Raw genomic sequence first — 20,509 nt, 5'->3', positions numbered from 1 at the left:
ACCATTATATTATAAGCTTCCCTTTGACAGGCAGTTAACTTATTAATGAAAAAAAAATTCCTCAAATGTTCTGCAAAAATGTTCCAAAAATGATCCCAATAAGAATCAAAATCAAATCTCAAACATTTTCAGCAGCGAAAAGGGGGAGGGGAATGAGAAAAGGGAGAGGAAGATGGAAAAGCAGAGTGGGTGGGGAAATCATTTTTCTTTTTTTTCCTCATCAAAAACCAGAATTTTTTAGACAAAAGTTTTCTGCCAAAATATCAATTTAGAGAATGCCAGTTTTTCCCAAAAATGTTTTCAAATGAGACATTTCAACCCAATCTATTTACGTTATATTAAGAGAAAGGATTATGTTTGTGTTCTTTTTATTTGTAGTGGCTGTGAGGGTGAAGAAGGTTCCCACTAATTCTGCGGGTTTACCTGCATGGGAAAGTTTGATGAGTTAGGCCTCGTTTACACAGGACATAACCAATTTTATTAGAAAATACAGATTATACAAATATATTAATCTAATTAGACCATTCTGAAGCTATATAAAGGACTGTAATCCATCTCTCCATAATATAAACCAATGGCTTAAATTTGTTACAATTACAATATTAAAATTATTAATTGATATCTCACATTACTACAATGTCTCCAAGGATCCCAAAGTGCTTGATAAACTTTAGACAAAAACAGCAACAACAGAAATGCAGCCATCCCTGAAGCTGGAATCAGAGATGTGCTGACAATGGTCCTCATCCTGCAAGCAATTACACCCATGCACAACTTTAGGCATGTGAATCATCACACTGACTTTAACCTCCACTGATGCCAAATGATGGCATTCACTTAGGGTACATCTACACTACAATAAGAGACCTGAGCCTGAATGTCTACACTGCCATGTTTAGAACCCCGGAGCCCTATGAGCCTGAGTTAATTGACCTGGGCTCTGACACTCGGTATTGCAGGTTTTTTATTGCAGTGTAGATGTACCCTTAGATTACTTCAGTGGGACTGCTCATGTGTGTTTGCAGGATTGGGACCAGTATTTATGAAAAGGGTTTCCCATCTTAGCGTTCCCATTAACCCAGGATGAATCTTGTATTGCAGTGTGTGCGTTTGCAAAGCATACAATGAGAGGCTCTGGAATCTATTAATTTATTTCCCCATTTGAACACACATACTTTCTCATAACCATAACAAAGGAAGCCACTGAGCAAAGAGACCTAGAAACCTTGCTAACAATTTTTTATTAAGACACGCTTTGCTGGATGTGTTTATACTTTGTTCCTTCAGATATACTTTGCCAAATTTAACACTGGTATAAGGGATGCAATTCTACTGAGCTTTATCTTCAGAGGAGTTTATGCACCTTTGCAACAGAGCTGAATTTGGCTCACTGAATATTATTACAGTACTGCACCATGTTTCAGTTTGAGTAATTTCAGGGGGCAAGTGGGAGTATCATCCAGTGGGAAATTTTTGAAAATTCTTATAAATCAGTGCAACAGTTTGTATTTCAAAGGCCAAAAAAAAATGCTCTTCAAAATATTATGAGACCCCTGGATGCCCTCTTTGGCAGGGATGATTTAGGAGTTTTCATAGGAGTGCTGAACTCTATCAGAGCCAGGGAAATCATTCCATCCCTCCTTTCCGTTTGGAAGCAGAGTTTTAACAAGGCATTGCTGCATATCACTGGGTGGAATGTGACACCCATTGAATGGTGGATGGCAACACAATATATTTCAAAATAAAAATGGAAGAAGAAAATTGCATCTAGTTGAAAATGCATGGGGGACTTTACGTAAACAAAATAGATTGGTTCTTTTGCACTATTCCAGCTGCTCTGTGCAGATCAGCAGCACAAAGCAGCTATAAAACCAGTTTAACCAGCCATCTGAGGATTCTAGGTGGCAAAGACATGTAAAAGCTCGTACACCACAACACACCTGCCTGAAGTAGGGGGGAAAGGCAGCAGAAATGCAGACATGGCCAGGTATCCCTCGCCCCCCCAAAATCCCTGACTGCTAGAAAGGTCCCAGGAGCCACTGGCAATCGTGACTGCTTTAACTTACATCAGAGAGCCTACTGATCCCTGGACTGAGGGAAAACCACCTTTGTTTCACCTCCCTTGTCCTGGAACAGTGCTTAATTTTTGCCGGGGCTTGCCAGGGCTGAGTCCAGCACCTCTAGGCACCTCATAGCCCTGGCATTTCTGGGCTTGGTGCGTCAGTTATGAAAGTAAAAAAATTACTTGAGCCCTGGCACATCTTTCATTATAAATTAATCACTGTCCTAGACTAAGCACAGCTCAGCACAGGATGTAGTTACTAATGTAGTTACCAGGGCTTGATGTAGTTACCAGGGCTTGATCCTGAATTACTTATACAGTCTTTACTCAAGCAGAACTCCCATTGACTTAATTATGGGTGCCATAAAACATCCAAGTGATGGACTATAGTTGATAAACTAAAATACATGCCTAATGTGCAGTTGTAAGCACTATTTGCATTGTGACTTTTGCACAGCACACAGCATAAAACACATTTTGAAAATTTTCCATTGTTTATCAGCAGTATGGCAAACTTAACTCTAATTTAAAAATACCTGCCTAAATGAATATCTAGTACTTATCTTTTATCTGTTCAGGGCCTGATCCAACTTCCAATACTAATAATCTGGCACCTTTTTAGACCAGCGATATCATACCTAAAAGGATAACATCTCCAATGGTTCTATTGATCATCCAAGTTCTATCAGTCAAAATCACTATTCAAGGATTAGCATAGGGATAGCAAGTTGGTAGAAAGGAAGTGAACGAGCTCGTGAGTCTACAGCTTTGATTGAAAACCATATTTTAAAAAGAAAATCCTGTCAAAATCTGATTTTGTCTTTTTCTTGTTCACAAAATTTTTTAAAGTGACAGACAATGAGATAATGCCAAGAACAAAAAGAGGCAGGGGAATCTTAATGAGAAATACGGGACGACTGAGAAAATCAAGAACTGCCCACGCAGTATGTAACTAATTCTTACATAAATATGCAATAGAATTTAAGTTAATTCATAATGAATACTGGAATGTAAGTGCATATTTCATATGTTTTTGTTTAAAGACATGGGACCAATTTCCCTCAAGTGCTGCCTGTGATAAATGGACTCCTTTTTGCGTTTACCTTTTTATAGAGCTGAACATTAAAAGAAAGCCAACCCTAGGGCACTGCAGCAAATATAATTTATTATTTTATCCACAGAGGGCCCCTAAATTCTATTCAGTGGGTCTCTGATGCACTACATAATCTAACTAGTGGATGAGTCAGCAACCCCATCAGAAAAATTGATGAACAAGCACCTTCAGCACAGTAATTTAGGAATAGTTTTTACAATAGATAGGTAAAGTGGTTCCAATAAAAGAACCCCCAGTTTGAACCTCAATCAAAATGCTAATCGATTTTCTGAGCTTTGAAAAAAGTTAAAGTTTTCATATGTCTCTGTATTTCCTGTTTATTTTATCCAAAAGCAGAAATATCTATCTTAAGTATTTGTGTGGCCCCCATTAACACACCATCTTTCATGTTTTACCCCCATTTTACAAATGGAGAACTATGGCACAAAGAGACCATGTGTTTTACCCAAAATCACAGAGAAAATCTGAAAATTCAGCAAGGAACTGAACCCAGGTCTCCTGATTCTAAGGCTACTGCCCTAATCGCTGGACTATCCTTTCTCTCAGTATGACAGTAGTGTGAGAAAATCTACTCTGATAGTATTTCCAGCCAGGCCTAACTCAGGAAGTACCAGATAACTCACGAGGGTAATTTTTGTGAGATTTCCAGCCTGATATCTAGGCCAAAGAAACCTGGATTACTGAAGGGTCTGAACATCCCTGAACTTTGAAGAAATTTTGATCCAGATCCATAGCCAGATCATTACTGCTGGTTTTCAAGTGCCAAAATATATGGCACGCAGTTCACAAAACTTAGTAAAGAAATTAGGTAAAACCCTGGCCTCTTTGAAATCAATAGCACAACTCCCATTGACTTCATCGAGGCCAGGATTCCACCTGTGGTCCCTATCCTGAAAAGTGTATGATTTAAATTCATCATGTAAAAAAATGTTAAGATTACAAATTAAAACAACAAAAAACCCAAAGGATGAGGAAGCAAGAAAGGACAAGGATAATAATAATGAGGTTACTGAGTAATGGCCTGGTCCAGATCCCATTCAATTCAATGAAAGACACCCAATGGGGAATGGATTAGGCCCAAAGCAGTTACTTATCTTGATAGTTAATTCAGGTTTTGTACATTTCCCTCCTTTCACTTCCCATTGGTAAGGCAGCTGAAATCAAGGGAGGTAGTTGGGAGTGCAGTTTTGGGGAGGGTATTTCAAACGCAATAGACAACATTGAAGAAAGCATAAAGACACCAGGAAAAGGAGGCAGCCATAGGGATGTCTGTCTGTGTCATTGCTGCAGTGAAAAGGATGGGAAAAACAAGAAAGGAAAGCAGGTCAGGGACAAGAAATTCGAGAGACTGAGGTTCAGGGGTTTCTCTAGCTTTGGACAAACATCTGAATTCTTGGATGCTTAACCAGACCAACTGAACCTCTGGAGAGTCACCCATCACATATGGCTTGAGCTGAGGAATTTCAACTCATTATAAAGACATAAACAAGCAGCAACAGACCAAAATAAGGAAAAAAAAGAGCGGCATCTCCCTCTTTCCTGTTTACACCATAGTTTGGATTCTCTTAGTAAAGTCAACAGGAACAATCTCTACTTGTGGAAATAAAGCAGTTGCCAGACAACTAAAATTCTCGTTTTAATTACTATAGCACTTCATTAGTTCCTGAAGCCAAATCACTTCTCTGGCTAGTGCAGCTGTTCAGAAATACAGTCCATGGGAGGGACTGGAGATCAAGTTTTGAAATGAGATGAAAAACTAAAGATGGATTAAAAAATGAGAAAAATAAATACAATAATATAGAGCAACCTTGCAAGGAAAGAAAAGCAAGCTATGGAAAGAAAACAGATTCAGCAAAGGAAAAGAAAATGTAGGTATTGTAAAACAAATGACAATGAAGGCATCACAGAAAGTGTTAAAATTCTAGAAAGAGCACCTTTTTTCTGTACAAATATTAATTAAATATTATTACTCAAGCATTATTACCCCATTTTGCAGATGGGTTGACTGATTTGGTCAGCAAGCCAGAGTTTGAAAAGTTGTGTGTACAATCCATAGCTCCCAATGTTCAGTGATGTGCTTCAACCATTAGAGTCTACTCTAGACCATACCCCCTCTTTTCCAACTGCTTCCCCAACAGATGGTGAGCTATGTCTAAGCACATCTAGTAAATGTGCTACAGCAGCTCATTACTTCAGTATTGACTCTTCAGGCCAAATTCTAACCTAAAGGGCATATAGGAGAGGTCTCACTGAGTTTATTGGGAATTATGTATGCTCCCCATGGTGTAACTTGGCCCTTGGTATATTACTTAAAAGTAACATGGGACTCAACACCAGCCTGCGGTCCAGACAGCAAGTGATATGTATTCATTTGAGAGAAATGCAAGAAAATAATGCCACTTAGGAGTTTTGGAAATGTTATGGTTGGAGGGCTGTTAGTGTTGTATATTCCATTATGATTCCGTCTGGTATGAAAGTAAATCTGGGGAAGATTAATACCAAATACACATTTTACAATGAGACACAAAATATTGTATGTATAACATGTAACATGTCAAATATACAGTGACTAATGTGTTATAGAAGACATAATATTGGCATAATGGGAGGAGACAACTGGAATCAATTTGCTGGCTTACTTTATGAATTTCAGGGTAGAGTAGGGTGACCAGATAGCAAGGGTGAAAAATCAGGAAAGGGTGTGGGGGGTAATAGGCACCTATATAAGAAAAAGCCCCAAATATCGGGACTGTCCCTATAAAATCGGGATATCTGGTCACCCTAGGATAGAGAATTGTGTTTCCCTCCTTCAAACAGAAGTAAGATGACATTTTCTGACTCTCTTTTCTACCTTGATCTCCCTCCTTACAAATAAAAAAAAATGCTTATCTTAAAACCTATCTAAAAGGTACAAGTTCCACCTAAGGATTAAACTCTCATATAATGGTGGACTTTAAAGTAGCTAAACACAATTTTAGAAGAGTCAATCAAAAGCAACTGAAACACTAAAAATATTTGCATGCTTGCTTTTTAAAAATCTATCTTTGGTTTTAAAAGGACTAAAATTTCAACTTAAAAAAATCAATCATAGGCTGATCATTTTTATAACAATTTAAATCATCAAAGTTAGCAGAGGGGGCTTCTGAATTAGAGTTCACAACAGTGCAGGGCAAATTTTCAAGTTTTCCAGTCCCTGCTGGAGCTAGACAGTGCAGAGGCAATGAAAAACAGTTACTGGGGGAAAATGGTATTTGAATATTTACAAAGTTTCATCTTAATTCTAGGACAGATCTGCATGTTAGTTCTTATTTTATCTTTATTGATCTGTCCATCTTTAATCCTTAATGGAAACATCATCTTAACTTTCAATACATGTTGAGGTTTTGTAGATCCCTGAAGACTTGTTTGCTACAATTTGACAATGTGTCTAGGGATTGCATGCAGGGTCAGGAGCCAGAATTTCCAAATTATAATCTCTGATTTGCTATGTGACTTTAAGTCACAGGTTATGTTCTCCATTGTCTCAGTGTGCACATCTGTAAGATTAGGATGATAGTATTTACCTATGCTTCAGGCATGTTGTGCAGTTTCAGTAGTTCTAATTATTCAGCTATTTTAATACTGCACATATCACATCACCATACTAACTAACTAACATGTTTGTAAAGAATTTTGAAAATATGAATTACCATAGGGCCCAGTCCTGTGAAGTGTTGGGCATCCTCAACTCTAACTAATATCACTGGGAGTTGAGGATGCTCAGCACCGTGCAGGATGTAGCCCTAAAAGTACTAAAGTATGTTTATGATTGGGAGTATTAACTATTCACAAGTAACATTTGTCCAAAACTCTCCAGAAATTCAGAAGCAAGAACCACGGTGTAGTGGGGTGGCTGCCCCACTCTGATAGGTAGGGGTTAAAAGCAGCCAAGCTAGGCTGATTGGGGAAGCAGCCACAGCTCTGGCCCGCTCAATTAGGGCCCAGCTGGCCCTGATAAGAGGGCTGAGGGCCAGGAGCTGGAGAAGTCTCACTCTAGCCTGGAGTGGGAAGGGCTAGCTGCCTGGGAGCAAGGTACCTGGAGTGGAGCAGTGCTGGGGAAGGGCAGTAGCCACTGAGGCAAGGTGGGGATAAAGGGTTGGGGGTTCCCTGGGAGGGGAAACCCAGAGTGTGGGTTACTGCTGGGGGCAGCCCCCCAAGGTAAAGGGCATCGGGGTCCAGGAGGGATCCGGTGCCAGCGGCAGGCGAGACATCGGGCATCAGGAGGCGCTCCAAGGCTGGACGAGCTAATTCCCAAGACAACCAGCAGGAGGCGCCGCACCGGTGAGTCTCGCTTCGCTATACGAGGATGAGTTATTATTACTCCAAACAAACGGGTCTCTGAAATGACACATTTTCCCCATTATTGTACTTGAGAAAGATATTAAGTAGAATTTTCCAGTCTCCTCTCTAAAGAACTCCTCTCTAACCTGCCCTCCCTCTTTCACCCCCGCCCCCAAGTTGAAAAGAACAGTCACTGACTACATAGATTAGTGGAACTGCTGCTAACACAGAATCCGACTGACTGATGAAGTGTCAACATGACACCCCCCAAAAAAAACCTTCTTCTGTGGAACACAAGACTTTACTTAACACCCTGAAAACATAGTATGATAGACTTTAAGGTCAGAAAGGACCATTATGATTGTCTAGTCTGACCTCCTGCACAACGCCGGCCACAGAATCTCACCCACCCACTCCTGTAACGAACCTCTAACCTATGTCTGAGCTATTGAAGTCCTCAAATCGTGGTTTAAAGACTTTGAGGTGCAGAGAATCCTTCAGCAAGTGACCCGTGCCCCATGCTGCAGAGGAAGGCAAAATACTCCCAGGGCCTCTGCCAATCTGCCCTGGAGGAAAATTCCTTCCCAACCCCAAATATGGCGATCAGCTAAACCCTGAGCATGTGGGCAAGACTCACCAGCCAGACACCCAGGAAAGGGTGGCTCTGAGCTTCTAAACGTTTAGTGAAATCTGCTTTTATTTTTAAATATATAGTTATATGGGAAAATTTAATATTAACATTTGGGAGGTGATTTTTGAAGCCCTCCAGTGTCTCTGCTGATATTATAATTACAGGATGTAGGTGATAGTTATGGCCTGTTTCTTATATTTTTACTTTGTGAACAGTTTACTTTGTGTAATCACTCAGGGCTAAGTGGTGGCTTTAGGCACTTCAGGTGGTAGATATGCTGCAACACCTCAGGAATAGCCCTTGGAGGCACTGTGACTCTCAGACACCCTCTGAGGCACAGTTCCCTCCCACCTTGGATGCTGGTGGGAGTTGAGTAGCAATTTGCTGCTGGCTTAAACCAGTGTTGGGGGACAGAGCCAAGACTCTGGACACTTCCTGTCCACTGGAAATAAGCATGTGTATGGCGGTCTTGAGGGAGGGGAGCGTTTCCTTATTCTTCCCTATTCCCTTGAGTGGTCAAATGGTCCAAGTCACAATTGAATCCCTCAGATTTTTACTTTGTGCATGTGGTTGTGATCCCAGGAGTAGGGCAGACATTTATACTCAGAATTAAAGCTACATGTTAAAGCTACATGTTAAAGCCACCTTTGGAATGCCTGATTTATTAATTATTATTAATAATCATTTGTATGGACCAGGACTCCATTGTGTTAAGCGATGTATAAACGGAACAAAAATGGCACCACTATTACGAAGCCAGCAATTACCAAGAGTTACCCCACAGTATCTCAGATACTGCTGCTATTTCCTCTTTTAAGTATAAGGAGAAATTGATATCTTGGACAGTCTGTTGTAACAGCTGGCACACAATGACTCTTTTAGTGGGGGCGAATAGAACTGAGAGGTCAGGAGGATGTAGCCTCACCCTCTTCTCTGTCAGCTGAATTACTGTTTACCACCAGTACAGAAATTAATATTAAAAACAGTCCTTTCAATTCTGGGGGTTCTTTTAAATGCTTTGGACTCTTGTCACCACTGCAGAGGCCAACAGAGCTAAGCAATAAAGCTGGATTTTATTCTAGGTCATGCATCAACAACAGGAATGGGAAGCAGAAGGTACTGGCCTAGGACTCAGGAGACCTGGGTTCAAGTCCCTGCTCTACACAGGCTGTGTGTGTGACCTTAGTTAAGTCACTGAGTCTCAGTTCCCCACCCATAAAATGGAGATAACGATACTTCCCTACCTCAGGGGGAGGAAGTTGTGAGAATCAATACATTAATAACTATGACTGGGGTGGGCAAACTTTTTGGCCTGAGGGCCACATCTGGGTATGGAAATTGTATGGCGGGCCATGAATGCTCACAAAATTGGGAATTGGGGTGTAGGAGGGGGTGAGGGCTCTGGAGTGGGGCCAGCAATGAGGAGTTCAGGGTGTGGGAGGGGGCTCTGGACTGGGGCAGAGAGTTGGGGTGAGGGCTCCAGCTGGGAATGTGGGCTCTGGGGTAGGGCTGGGGATGAGGGGTTGGGGTACAGGAGGGTGCACAGGGCTGGGACCGAGGGGCTCAAAGGAGGGCGGATCAGGGCTAGGGCAGGGGGTTGGGGTGCAGAAGGGGGTCAGGGTGCAGGTTCCAGGTGGTACTTACCTCCAGCAGCTCCCGGAAGCAGTAGCATGTTTCTCCTCCAGCTCCTATGCGAAGGTATGGCCAGGCAGCTCTGCACACTGCCCCATCCACAGGCGCCGCCCCTGCAGCTCCCATTGGTTGAGGTTCATGGCCAATGGGAGCTGCAGAGCCAGCGCCTGGGGTGGGGGCAGCATATGGAGCCCCCTACCTGCCCCTATGCATAGGAGCTGGAGGGGGATATACTACTGCTTCTGGGAGCCATGCGAGCCACAGCACACACAGACCGGGGCAAGCCCTGGACCCCACTCCCCGGCGGGAGCTCGAGAGCCAGATTAAAACTTCTGAAGGGCCGGATGTGCCCCCCTGGCCGTAGTTTGCCCACCCCTGAATGATGAAGTGCTCAGATTTAATGGTTATGAGGACCACATGAGTACCTAAATATAGACCAGAATTGTTTACTAAACTCCAGTTAGTGAATCCTCTTAGTAAACTCCAGTTAGTGAATCCTGTTAGTAAACTCCAGTTAGTGAACCTTTTAACCTAAGCTGGTTGAAAGCAATAGCAGTGGAGCTGCACTGGTGTCACTGAGGGCAGAACTTGGCCTGCCAAACCATTATTACTCATGATGAGGTATGAGCAGGGGGAAAAAAATCTGCTTGGATTCTCAGATCTGGAGTTGAGGGTGCATGGCTGGCAGTTAGTTTAAAAAAAACAACAAAAAAACCCCACCTCTACTTGTAACCCTAGCATATTAGATATGTAGTTCATCAAGCATCAATAAACATGGACTCGCATTCAGAGCAGAACCGGACTTCAATTTTTAAAAAAATACATATGTGAGTCTTTCAAGCTCACATCTGAATATCAAAGCCAAATCAAATAACCCAGCTGTCCTACCTCTGGAAGTAACTTACCAGTTTGATTATAATTTTCCCCGAAGTGTAATCAGCAATTTTGGGAGACCCCATTTTCCCTCCTTTATTCCTAAGTGGTTTTCAATTCTCCTGTAAAATCGACTTTGAAAGTAGTTTTTTTCCCCTGTGGGATCCTTACAAAAAATCCCAAAATGTGTAATTTTGCCAAATTGTGGCCTGATTAATACTATGGAGGAAAAATCAGAAATAATTTACATTTCTCCAGAGATTTCACTCCCTTCTCCTCCTGTCGTCAGGTCAACCCTTGGAATGCATACAGAAACCTGGAAAATATATAGAGCATGGACTATTCCCATGTGTTTATTCTGGGTCATAAGAAAGATTTTCAAACATTCAAGGCAAGAATTTAAAGTTAACTATTTAATTGCTTAATTAGCTAGTTCCCCCATGCTTCCTGAACAGAAAGCTAAAATCTTGATTGTCTTCTAGTGTGCGCGCACACACACACACACACATTATATGAGAGAGATCAATATCTGAAATAGTGTAGAGGATGAGCACTGTGAAAATTGTGCCATAAACATTATGTATACATATGCATATATTATACACCAAAAACCGGCACTGAAATATCATTAAGGTTGAAAAATCTAGCACTCAGATGTTAGGAAATGCCAGAATAAATGTTGCTTGTTGCAGCCCTGCCTGTAATACATACATATTTACATTTGTAAAGTCATGTAGTCCTCCACAGACTTGATGGTGCTGTGGATCTTGCATTTACGGCATGCTTTTCTAATCTAATAGTAAAGTCTGCAAAGTACTTTGTGTGCCATTTGGTTGAAAAGCGTGCTATAAAAACAAGATCCACAGCAGGCTAGCATGGGAGGAAGGTGAGTTTTATTTAAAGCCCAAAATTGCAATCACCACAAATATGCAAGAAACTAAATGGAGTATGAAATTAATATAAAAAATATGAAAACTCCACTTTTAATAAGAGAATGTAGCCCTGGTTCAAGGAAGGATATTCTACACATTTTTTTTTAAGAATGAATAACCTTTTAATAACTATTGTCACTGTTTTCAAGGTAAATGCACCTTTGATCCCTTTATGGGGGTCTTCATGGCCTCCTTAAGGCCACCCACTTAGGACTCAGGCCGCTAGCAGTCACCTTCCTTGGGGCAAAGTCCCATGATATTCTTCCTTTTGGACCAAGATTTAAACTGCAGAATTCTGAAATTTACAGTGATCACCTCACCAGGTCTGACTTTAGTTCAGCATCTATCATCCTGTTCTCTCAGGGGCAACTAGTGACCAGCCAGCCTTCATAAAACAAAGTATTATCTATTCAGAACAAAAGCATTACAAAGGAAACCAATATTCGAACCATCAATAGCTTCTATGCAGGTCTGGCTTACAAGGTTTCCACGGCAGATTTCAAAGTATTTCAGGTCCTCTCATAGGACCTGTACCTCTGGTCACAGTGTCATGTCAGTCAGTTCTCGGAAAGAGTGTGTGAGAGAAAAGACATACCTCCTGATTTAAGGGAATCTTACAGTATCTCTAAAGAGTATGTCCTCACAGTGGTAACGAAGCTATGTGGTTTCTCCAGCTACATCACACACAAACTCTGACACAATAACAGATTAATTAATGAAAGAGTTTCCTTTCTAGAAAAAAAAGTCCATCATAACTGGAACATTAGAGGGTTCTTTTAAAATAAAACTGTGACAAAAGAAAATTAAGGCCCTCAATCCTGCAGTGAGCTCTATGAAGGTAAGTTCCCTTCAACCACATGGAGGCCCATTGAGGTTAGTGGGGTTTCCCCTGCAGGGAATAGCTTGCAGGATCAGGACATAAATAATTTTGTATCTGACAAAACAACAAATCAGTTAAAATAGATAAAATAATCTTATCAAGGAAAAGGAGACAAAGTGAGTAAATTGTTTACCAAAGGGTGTTCATTTTAGAATAGAGTTTATAAAAGAAAAGCCCAATATTAGAAACATTGCTGGGAAATTTTAAACAAATTATAAGGCTATTACTCTCAACTAGTTCAAAAAGAAGTATACAAAAAGAGTCTCCAGATAATATTAATTTATTTAAATTAGACCACCAAGAACAAATTTGATCTTTTGAAGAAGTTGCCAATGAACTCTTTTTGCTCCCTTCTAATGCAGCCCTTAGATCAGAAGTTTACAAAATAAGTAAAAAAAAAAAAAAAGCATCTATTGTGCTGCTGCAAATCTGTAATTTCTGAGTTCAGAGTTACCCATGAAAATGATGATGAATGCAATATTTCAATTAAAGGGAAAGTTAGGGAGAATTTTAACTTTGAGATCAAAATACTATCTAGTGTTTTGGCTTTAAAGTTGGAGGATCTCCTTCCTAATTAAATATGTAAGCAGAGTCAGAAGAGGCTCTACCCTGACATCCGGTGGTGAGCTGTGGAAAAGGACTTCAGCGGCTGATCTCACTTGCATGGGCACACCCACCCTGCCTAGCATGATGGGACTGCTGGTCCAAATGGTCACTTTGGCTGCTGTGGGATCCCCAGTATCTTTGTTATTGGGGCAGGAGTAGTAAAGTGTTGTTATCCTGGTTATGTGAATCAAGGACAGTAGAACTGTACTTGGCATTTTATGACGGAGGGACTTGCCCTCAACTAAGTAGCACTCACTAGGCAAGGGACATGGGTTCCAAAACCCAGTGAATTGAGAGAGGTTAGGGACTGGTTTTGTATCTGGTAGTGTCCCTTGTGAGGGCCCTAAACACTTCTTTGATCCGTTCTCTCTCCACTGTGTAATAACAGAGCTAATTTTGACTCCATTAGGAGTCTTGTTACATGCTGCAGAGCTGAAATCATGATACCCAGGTCTAAGCACTAAACCTACTTTGGGCTAGTGATGCACCAGCACTGAGGCTCCACTACTACCAGCTGAAATCACGAAAGAGCTGAAATCACTGACAGCTGTGTTAAGTGTGTGGAGGGAAGGGGGCTGAAGACATATTGGTGAGCGGCTAGTAGGGAGGAGTGGCTCATGGTGAAGACTGCAGCAGACCCCCATGGAGAGGCGTGGCAATTGGCCACTGACATGAGCAGTGGAGCACATAAGGTGCCCCCATATCTCCCCCACCACTCCTTCTGCCCATGCTGGGAGGTAAATTCTGCAGAGGAACTTCTAAACTCTGTGGGGGGCTGCATTGACTAAGGGCAGAAATTGTGGGAGGGGCAACTTTGGGTTACTGGACTCAAGAACCACTCTGGGGCTGCACTGACCAGGGACAGAAACTATGGAAGGGGCGACTTTAGGTTGCTGGACTCAAGAACCAATGGGAAGGGACACACCCCAATCTGCTTGGGGGTGGGTCTTCTGGTTCATGGTTTGTGTTTATGAACCCTAGTTGTGGTGTTTTCCCAATTTAATGCTGTGTTGTTTACCTCACGTTATTAAAGATTTTTGCTACACCAAGACTCTGTGCTTGCGAGAGGGGAAGTATTGCCTCTTTGAGGCGCCCAGGGGCGTGTGTGTGTAATTTTCCCAGGTCACTGGGTGGGGGGTCGAGACGGTTTTGCATTGTATTGTTGAAAGGGAACCCCTATATACTGAATGCAGCCCTTGCTGCTGTCAACTCGGCCTGGCAGAAGGGTTACAAATACACAGAGACTAGGTTTGTTTTGTCAAAAGATGACACTCCTTTGACACTGTAGAGTCCTAAATGTCCTGCATGTCACTCAGTAAATAACAAAGCTCTTCAATGAGACTATTCATATGCTTAACACTTTATTGGACAGAAGTCTGACTCCAACATAATTTTGTTACTTGACACAGAGAAAGTCTTTGACTAAGTTGAGTGAAACCATTAGTTTGAGGTGATGCAATGAATAGGAATAAATGATGACTTCTTAAACTAAACTGACCCTGTACAGTCCTCCTACTGCTTCCCTGATAATGAATGGCAGGTGAACAAAAAATTTCAATTTAATTAGGTGCAAGGCAAAGATACCCCTTCTTCTTATTTGATCTTTCTCTTGAAATTATTTCTCTTGAAATCATTGTGTGTATGATTAGATCTAGGGCAAAAGCCCTGTATGTGTAGATAAGCCCTAAGATACTAATAGATCCCAATTTTACTGTGATTTAAGTCAAAGGAAATTTTATCACTGACTTCAGCGGGAGCAAGATCAAGCCCTAAATAAATAGGCAAAGCTATTCAGGCACAAGGAAGGTTATATCTTCCAGTGTTGCAGCAGAAGCATAACAACATTTCTTACTATGGAAGGCTTTCTAGAAGAAGTGGGCTTTTTGGAGAGATTTCAATTAAGAGATGGTTGCCCTTTTTTCCCCGGAGTGCAAAAATACAGCATAGTCTTTTATTCTTCTTGCGACCACGCAAATATTGGGTAACTACCCAAGTATTCTCTTTGTTATGTTGTGTTTACTGGTAGCTAGTTTTTCTTCTCTGTTTAGTTAGTTAACACTGCTTCTTTTCCCACTTAACATACAAAGAGCAAGAATGAGGATGTGGATTTGAAAACTTAGTACATTATAAATAGTTTTTTTGTTTGGTGTTTTTTTGGATAAAGCAACAGAAATAGTTTCAACAAAACAAAATACTGGCTTGGCAGGATATTCAAATTCAGCTATTTGAAGCCCTTTCCAAATTTATAATTCAGCATTAGCAATGAATAGATCCAAAACAGTGATTATGTTCTAAAATTTATATATTTCATTCTACAGACCTATACTGATGAAAGGGAGAGTAGCATTTATTTCTGTTAAAGCCCATCTGAGGAATATGCTGTTAATTGTGGATATGTATTGCCACTGTGTATTCTGTTTATTAGCAGCTGTACTTCTGGTGGACTCATCAGCATATTTGGGTCCCTTGAGGAAGCAGAAATTCTGGGCCAGAACCTGGGGTCCTCTGATCTGCATGGAGTGCTGCGGGGTTTTTTTTTGGTATGCGTGCACAGGTGGCAGCGCTTTGACAAATGTGTTGTAAAAAACTCACCTTAGCACTCCTCTGATCCTGCTGTTTCTCTGCACAGGGTCTACACTGAAAAGTTATACCGGCGTAACTACACCTCTCAGGGCATGAAAAATCCACACACCTGAGAGATGTAGTTAAACTAACCTAACCCCCAGCACAGATTGTTCATGCTCTGCAATATAGCACTGTCTGAACCTTATTCAGTAGTTTACTATAAAAAAGTGCTGGGGGAGGAGGGAATGAGTTACTATTGAATATCCACTGTAAGATTTCATATTTGTAGTTTAAAGGTGGGTTATCCTGAACTGGGATCAAGGTCTGTGACAGAATGTATCCCTGTGTTCACACCCTACATGCTACTGTAGTAATTTTTGTACAAGGCATGTCTTGTAAGGTATTATTTGAAAACTCATAATTTGCTGGTCAATATTGTCTTGATAAAATAGATGTGGTAACATTATATGTGAGACATATAAGATTTTGCTGTATGATGTTATTAACACATGCTACACAATTAGAGGTTGGCAAACAGGTCTGTCCTAAACAAAGGAATGTGTGTTCTGCTTAATTTGCATTTAATCGGTAAACAGAGTCATCAAGCAGGAAGAGGAGACAAAGGAAGTTCAAACAGGTGAGAGAAAAAAGCAGTGGGGACATCCTTCTCCACAGACTTTTTGTCCCCTGATGGAAATATTTTTTAAGAGGGGGACTGAAATGATAAAAAGGAGGGACAAACACCCCAAGACACACCCCACCTCTCTGCCAATCAATTTGCCGCACCTGATGAGACAAAGTAAGCAGTCTTTGGACTGGGAGAGGGGTCCTGACCTAAGACATTTAGACAGTAAGACTGCTAAAAGCATATGGTGAGAACTTTTCTTTGAATTTAACACAGTTTGTTTTAAGTTAGGCACACGTTGCATTTTTATCTTTTCTTGTAACCATTTCTGACTTTTATGCCTCATAAATTGTGCTCACTTAAAATCTCTTTGTAGTTATCTTGTTTTACTGTTTTATCTAATCCAGTGTGTTGTCTGCGAAACTCCATTTGGAGTGGCAAGTTATGTGCATATGATTTCTATTAAAGAAATAATAGATTTAATATAGCTTGTATTGTCCAGAAGAGGCCTGGGCAGTCCAGGACATATATTTCTGGAGGAAAATCTAAGACTGGGGATGTGCTGAGGTCATCCTGCAATATAACCAAGGCTGGCGAGAGCCGAAGTGTAACCCAAATGTGGCTGGCAGACTGCAGTTGCACCCAGCCACTCAGGGTGAGGCTTGTATGCTGGAAAGCTGTTTGTGAGCAGCTCAGATGGGAACTCTTTCAGCAAGGTATCATAAGGCACCCAAGCTTGCAGGGCAAGGGTGACAGCTGCTCATTAGTCTAGATTGTACCCTGGTATGTCACAGGATCCTTCCTTTGACTCCCCATATAGGTGACTGGTATTACTGGGGCTGGAAAGATGGAGGCCCCACTATGTAGGAATAGACAAACTGAGGCAAATTGCCAATAGAATATTATATGTTAACTCTTTCTGAATACTGGTCTGATGCTTTGTAACACCAAACAGGTATACTAGGGGAGCAGAGAGAAAAAATATGTTTATTATATCACTGTTCCCTATCTACAGAACTGGCCAAAGCTGAGCTCCCTCACATCCAAGCCAAACAAGAAAAATCAGTACCCTGACATTCAAGTTCTGAAAAAGGAAGTGGAAAACATTAACAGGAAACTAAGTTTGTTTTAAAAGTTTCTATTCTGGGCTAGTTCTATGAGACCAGTGGCTTTAGTATTAAATATTTTACTATGCTGGATGAAAACAAAGTGAAATATTTTGCTTTGTAGGACTGTTTGTATAGTTTGGAATTTAGGTGCTTATGTGTACTGTTTTTGGTTGTGCTTTATGTGGAAATTTACTGAAAAAGAAAAATGGCAGCATGATAACTTCCAAGTTTCACACACAAATAATTGCAAAGTTAAAGTTAGAAGTTGTGCACAGTCCTAACAATCAGTCTCTCTCTCTCTCTCTTTTTTCTCTCACATCACACATGGTTTATTCCTTAAGAAGTAGGAAGGTAGGAATACCTTCCCCCCTTCAAGGGGAAAACCATGTGAGATGCTTGTCTTTCTAGTTACTTTTAACCAGAGCCGGTGCTAGCCCATTGGGGGCCCTAAGAAGGAATATTTTGGGGCTTCCCCATAATTAAACAGGCACTTTCTGATAATAAAAACGAATAGGAGGCACCCTGGACCTGCTCAAGGCCCGAAGCAATTTCTTAGTCTGCTTATGCTTAGCTCTGGCTCTGCTTTTAACCCTTTGCCAACAATTGAACAGGGATACAACCTCATTTCTACCAGAGAAACCAAGTGCAGCACACTGCAGTGCACCAGCAATATTTATGAAATCAAACAAAATTGTGACAAAGTGAAGTAAACAAACTTTTTTGTTTGGATTTTACTTGTTTATAATAAAAAAAAATCACTACCCAGTGACGGAATGTTGTGTACACCAGGAAATCAAGGTCATGTTTACAACATTGACAGATGATTTCAATTACCCAAATAACTAACATGTGACGTTGTCTTCATCAAATTAATTCTCATGCATTTGGGAAATTTCAGTTCTGTTTGTAATAATATAGAACCTGAAAGTCATTGGATGTTCTGTAGAAAATATTCGTTTTAGTCTATGGTTACCAGCACTTCTAATTAGCAATAATAAAAACCATTTATTTAGAACAGAATCTGCTCCATCATCTCACTTAGTAGTAAACCAAGGGGATTACTCATGAGCAAGATACTGCTCAAAGGTTCTAGTCCAGAAAGCTGCTCCACAGAGGCAGGCTGAAGTCAGTGGAGCTCATCACAAGCACAGGAATCCATCCTGTCCTAACAACATAATTAAAATTGGCAGAATCAGGCCCTTAAGAGGCCTGGCAGAGGGGTGGGATAGAGTCAATACACCAGGCCTACATCCAGAGTTCACCTTATGTAAAATTCCCAAGAAGCTGGCTAAACCAGCTCTCTGTCTGCTTTGTACCTCAATGGCAGCACAAAGGAGTTGGAATAGAACCAGAATTGGTACCATTAAGCACACAGAGCTATTAAATGGAAGCCCATACCTTACATCGCTCTGTATATAGTAGATAGCCATAAAAATTAACTACAAATTACCTCATTAACTTGCTTTTTGTCCAAATGGAAAATTTGACCAGAACTTGTTGAGGCAATTTCCTCGTAGACCTTGTAACCAATATGTGATCTATCATCACAGTCTCCAGTCAGCACAAATACAACCTGGGGTTTAAAAAAGAAAAACACACAAAGGAAATGAAAATATAGTCAATCAGCACCTATGGCAAACCTCAATGGGAAAAATCTTACTCTCAAACGTAACAGCTAATTATGCCAGAAAAATTGAAAGGTTCTCATTGCTCTGTGCGATGGACAGCCATTTTACTTTTGATTAATCTACTCTGAGTTCTGTACAAATGAGATGTACACCCCAAAAAAGGCAGGCAGGGGATTTGGAGCACGGCTGAATTCTGTACCTACTCCAAATGATTTCAATGTGATTTTTTTTTCAATGGGAGTTCCATATGGAAGGCGAAGCCCATCAGGATTGAGTGAAGGAAAGTGGCTGATTGAAGAAAACAGACATATAGAAATCATGTCAAGAGGGGATGAAATAATATAGCTTATATCAGCACTTTTTATTCCCAGAGTAATCAGTATTATAACTCTCAGACAAATCCACAGACACCAATGCAATTGACAAGAGAGCCAAGAAGACAAATATTGGCAGTGGAATATCTTATAGTATTTAACTAATTACCTAAATTAATGTCCCTTTAATGTCAATTTTTTATTAGTCATACCAATTTAATTTTTTTAAACAACAAAATAAAAACTAGTTGCTAGAATGGTAACAGCATGACTTCTTTTACAGAAAGATATCACAAATATCCTGGAAAGGAGTTTTTCTGGACGATGCTGCTACTGCATTAGTAGTAAATGGGTAAATGAACAGGAATGGTAGAATATGAATCTTCTCCTTACCTGTGACTGCTTCTGCTGAATGAGCTGCAGTACTTCATGTGTCAGCCTATAATCTTTGGATCGTGCATCAGTAAATACATAGATGAAAGAACCAGGAAGAGAAATTTCTAGAGCAATTTTGATTGCACCAATGCTCATCTCTGGACAGTCACCACCACCCTATTCACAATTAGAGAAAGAAAGAAAGAAAAAACAATCACAAGAAAGGAAAATGGATGTTAGCTATAATAATTGGTTTCTTTTTCGGAAAGATCAAGGCCGATTTCTTTTACAGCTTCTAGCATTTTATTTTATTTTATTCTATTCACAGCATTGCATGGTTTTTGAAAAATACTTTATTAAAAAATGGGGGGGCAAGCCAAGTTTTAAAACTTCTCACTGATGGTCAAGTTGTAAAAAAATGCAACAAAGAATGCAACTAATAAGCAAACTATACAAAATAGGGTAAGTACATGTCCACCTCTGCAAGAGCGTGTCTGAGCAGGGGTGTTAGTAACAATGAGGAATGCATAACACACTGACTGATCTATTCCTACCTACCCCCACCACACCCAGAATCTACCTGCCATTGTACACAATGGGCCATGTTCTGTTCTCAGTTACCCAGGCAAAAATCTGATTTAGCTACATTGGTTAGATTTACACCTAGATAACTGAGAGTAGGAGAAATAGCTTAGTTGGTTTATAGTTTGTTTTTATATGTGTATGCACGCGCGCACACAACCAAGAGAGAACTAAATTAAAGAAATGAGTTCTGTGTTTAGTTCTGAAAGTGATTAGTTTCACAGTCATTCTTATCTCTTGTGGGAGTGAGATCTGTAGTTT

The 20,509-nt window shown here is 40.6% G+C and overlaps 1 protein-coding gene across 6 annotated transcripts in view; it reads right to left on the bottom strand.

Annotated features, from left to right (window-relative positions):
• The window catches only part of HMCN1 (hemicentin 1), a 327,504-nt gene that overhangs the window by 235,628 nt on the left and 71,367 nt on the right, over nucleotides 1–20,509 (bottom strand). For all 6 annotated transcript variants that reach the window (XM_043521104.1, XM_043521103.1, XM_043521105.1 and 3 more), the window contains exons 3-4: nucleotides 19,685–19,843; nucleotides 18,800–18,922 (exon numbers count right to left, since the gene is read on the bottom strand). In XM_043521104.1, the coding sequence (XP_043377039.1) occupies nucleotides 18,800–18,922; nucleotides 19,685–19,843 (282 nt within the window). The remainder of the gene's footprint in view (nucleotides 1–18,799; nucleotides 18,923–19,684; nucleotides 19,844–20,509) is intronic.

Source organism: Chelonia mydas, chromosome 8 (genome assembly GCF_015237465.2).
Source record: "Chelonia mydas isolate rCheMyd1 chromosome 8, rCheMyd1.pri.v2, whole genome shotgun sequence".
NCBI classification, from domain to species: domain Eukaryota; kingdom Metazoa; phylum Chordata; order Testudines; family Cheloniidae; genus Chelonia; species Chelonia mydas.
The sequence above is the reverse complement of the archived record's forward strand: the minus strand, read 5'-3'. Positions and strand labels throughout refer to the sequence as shown.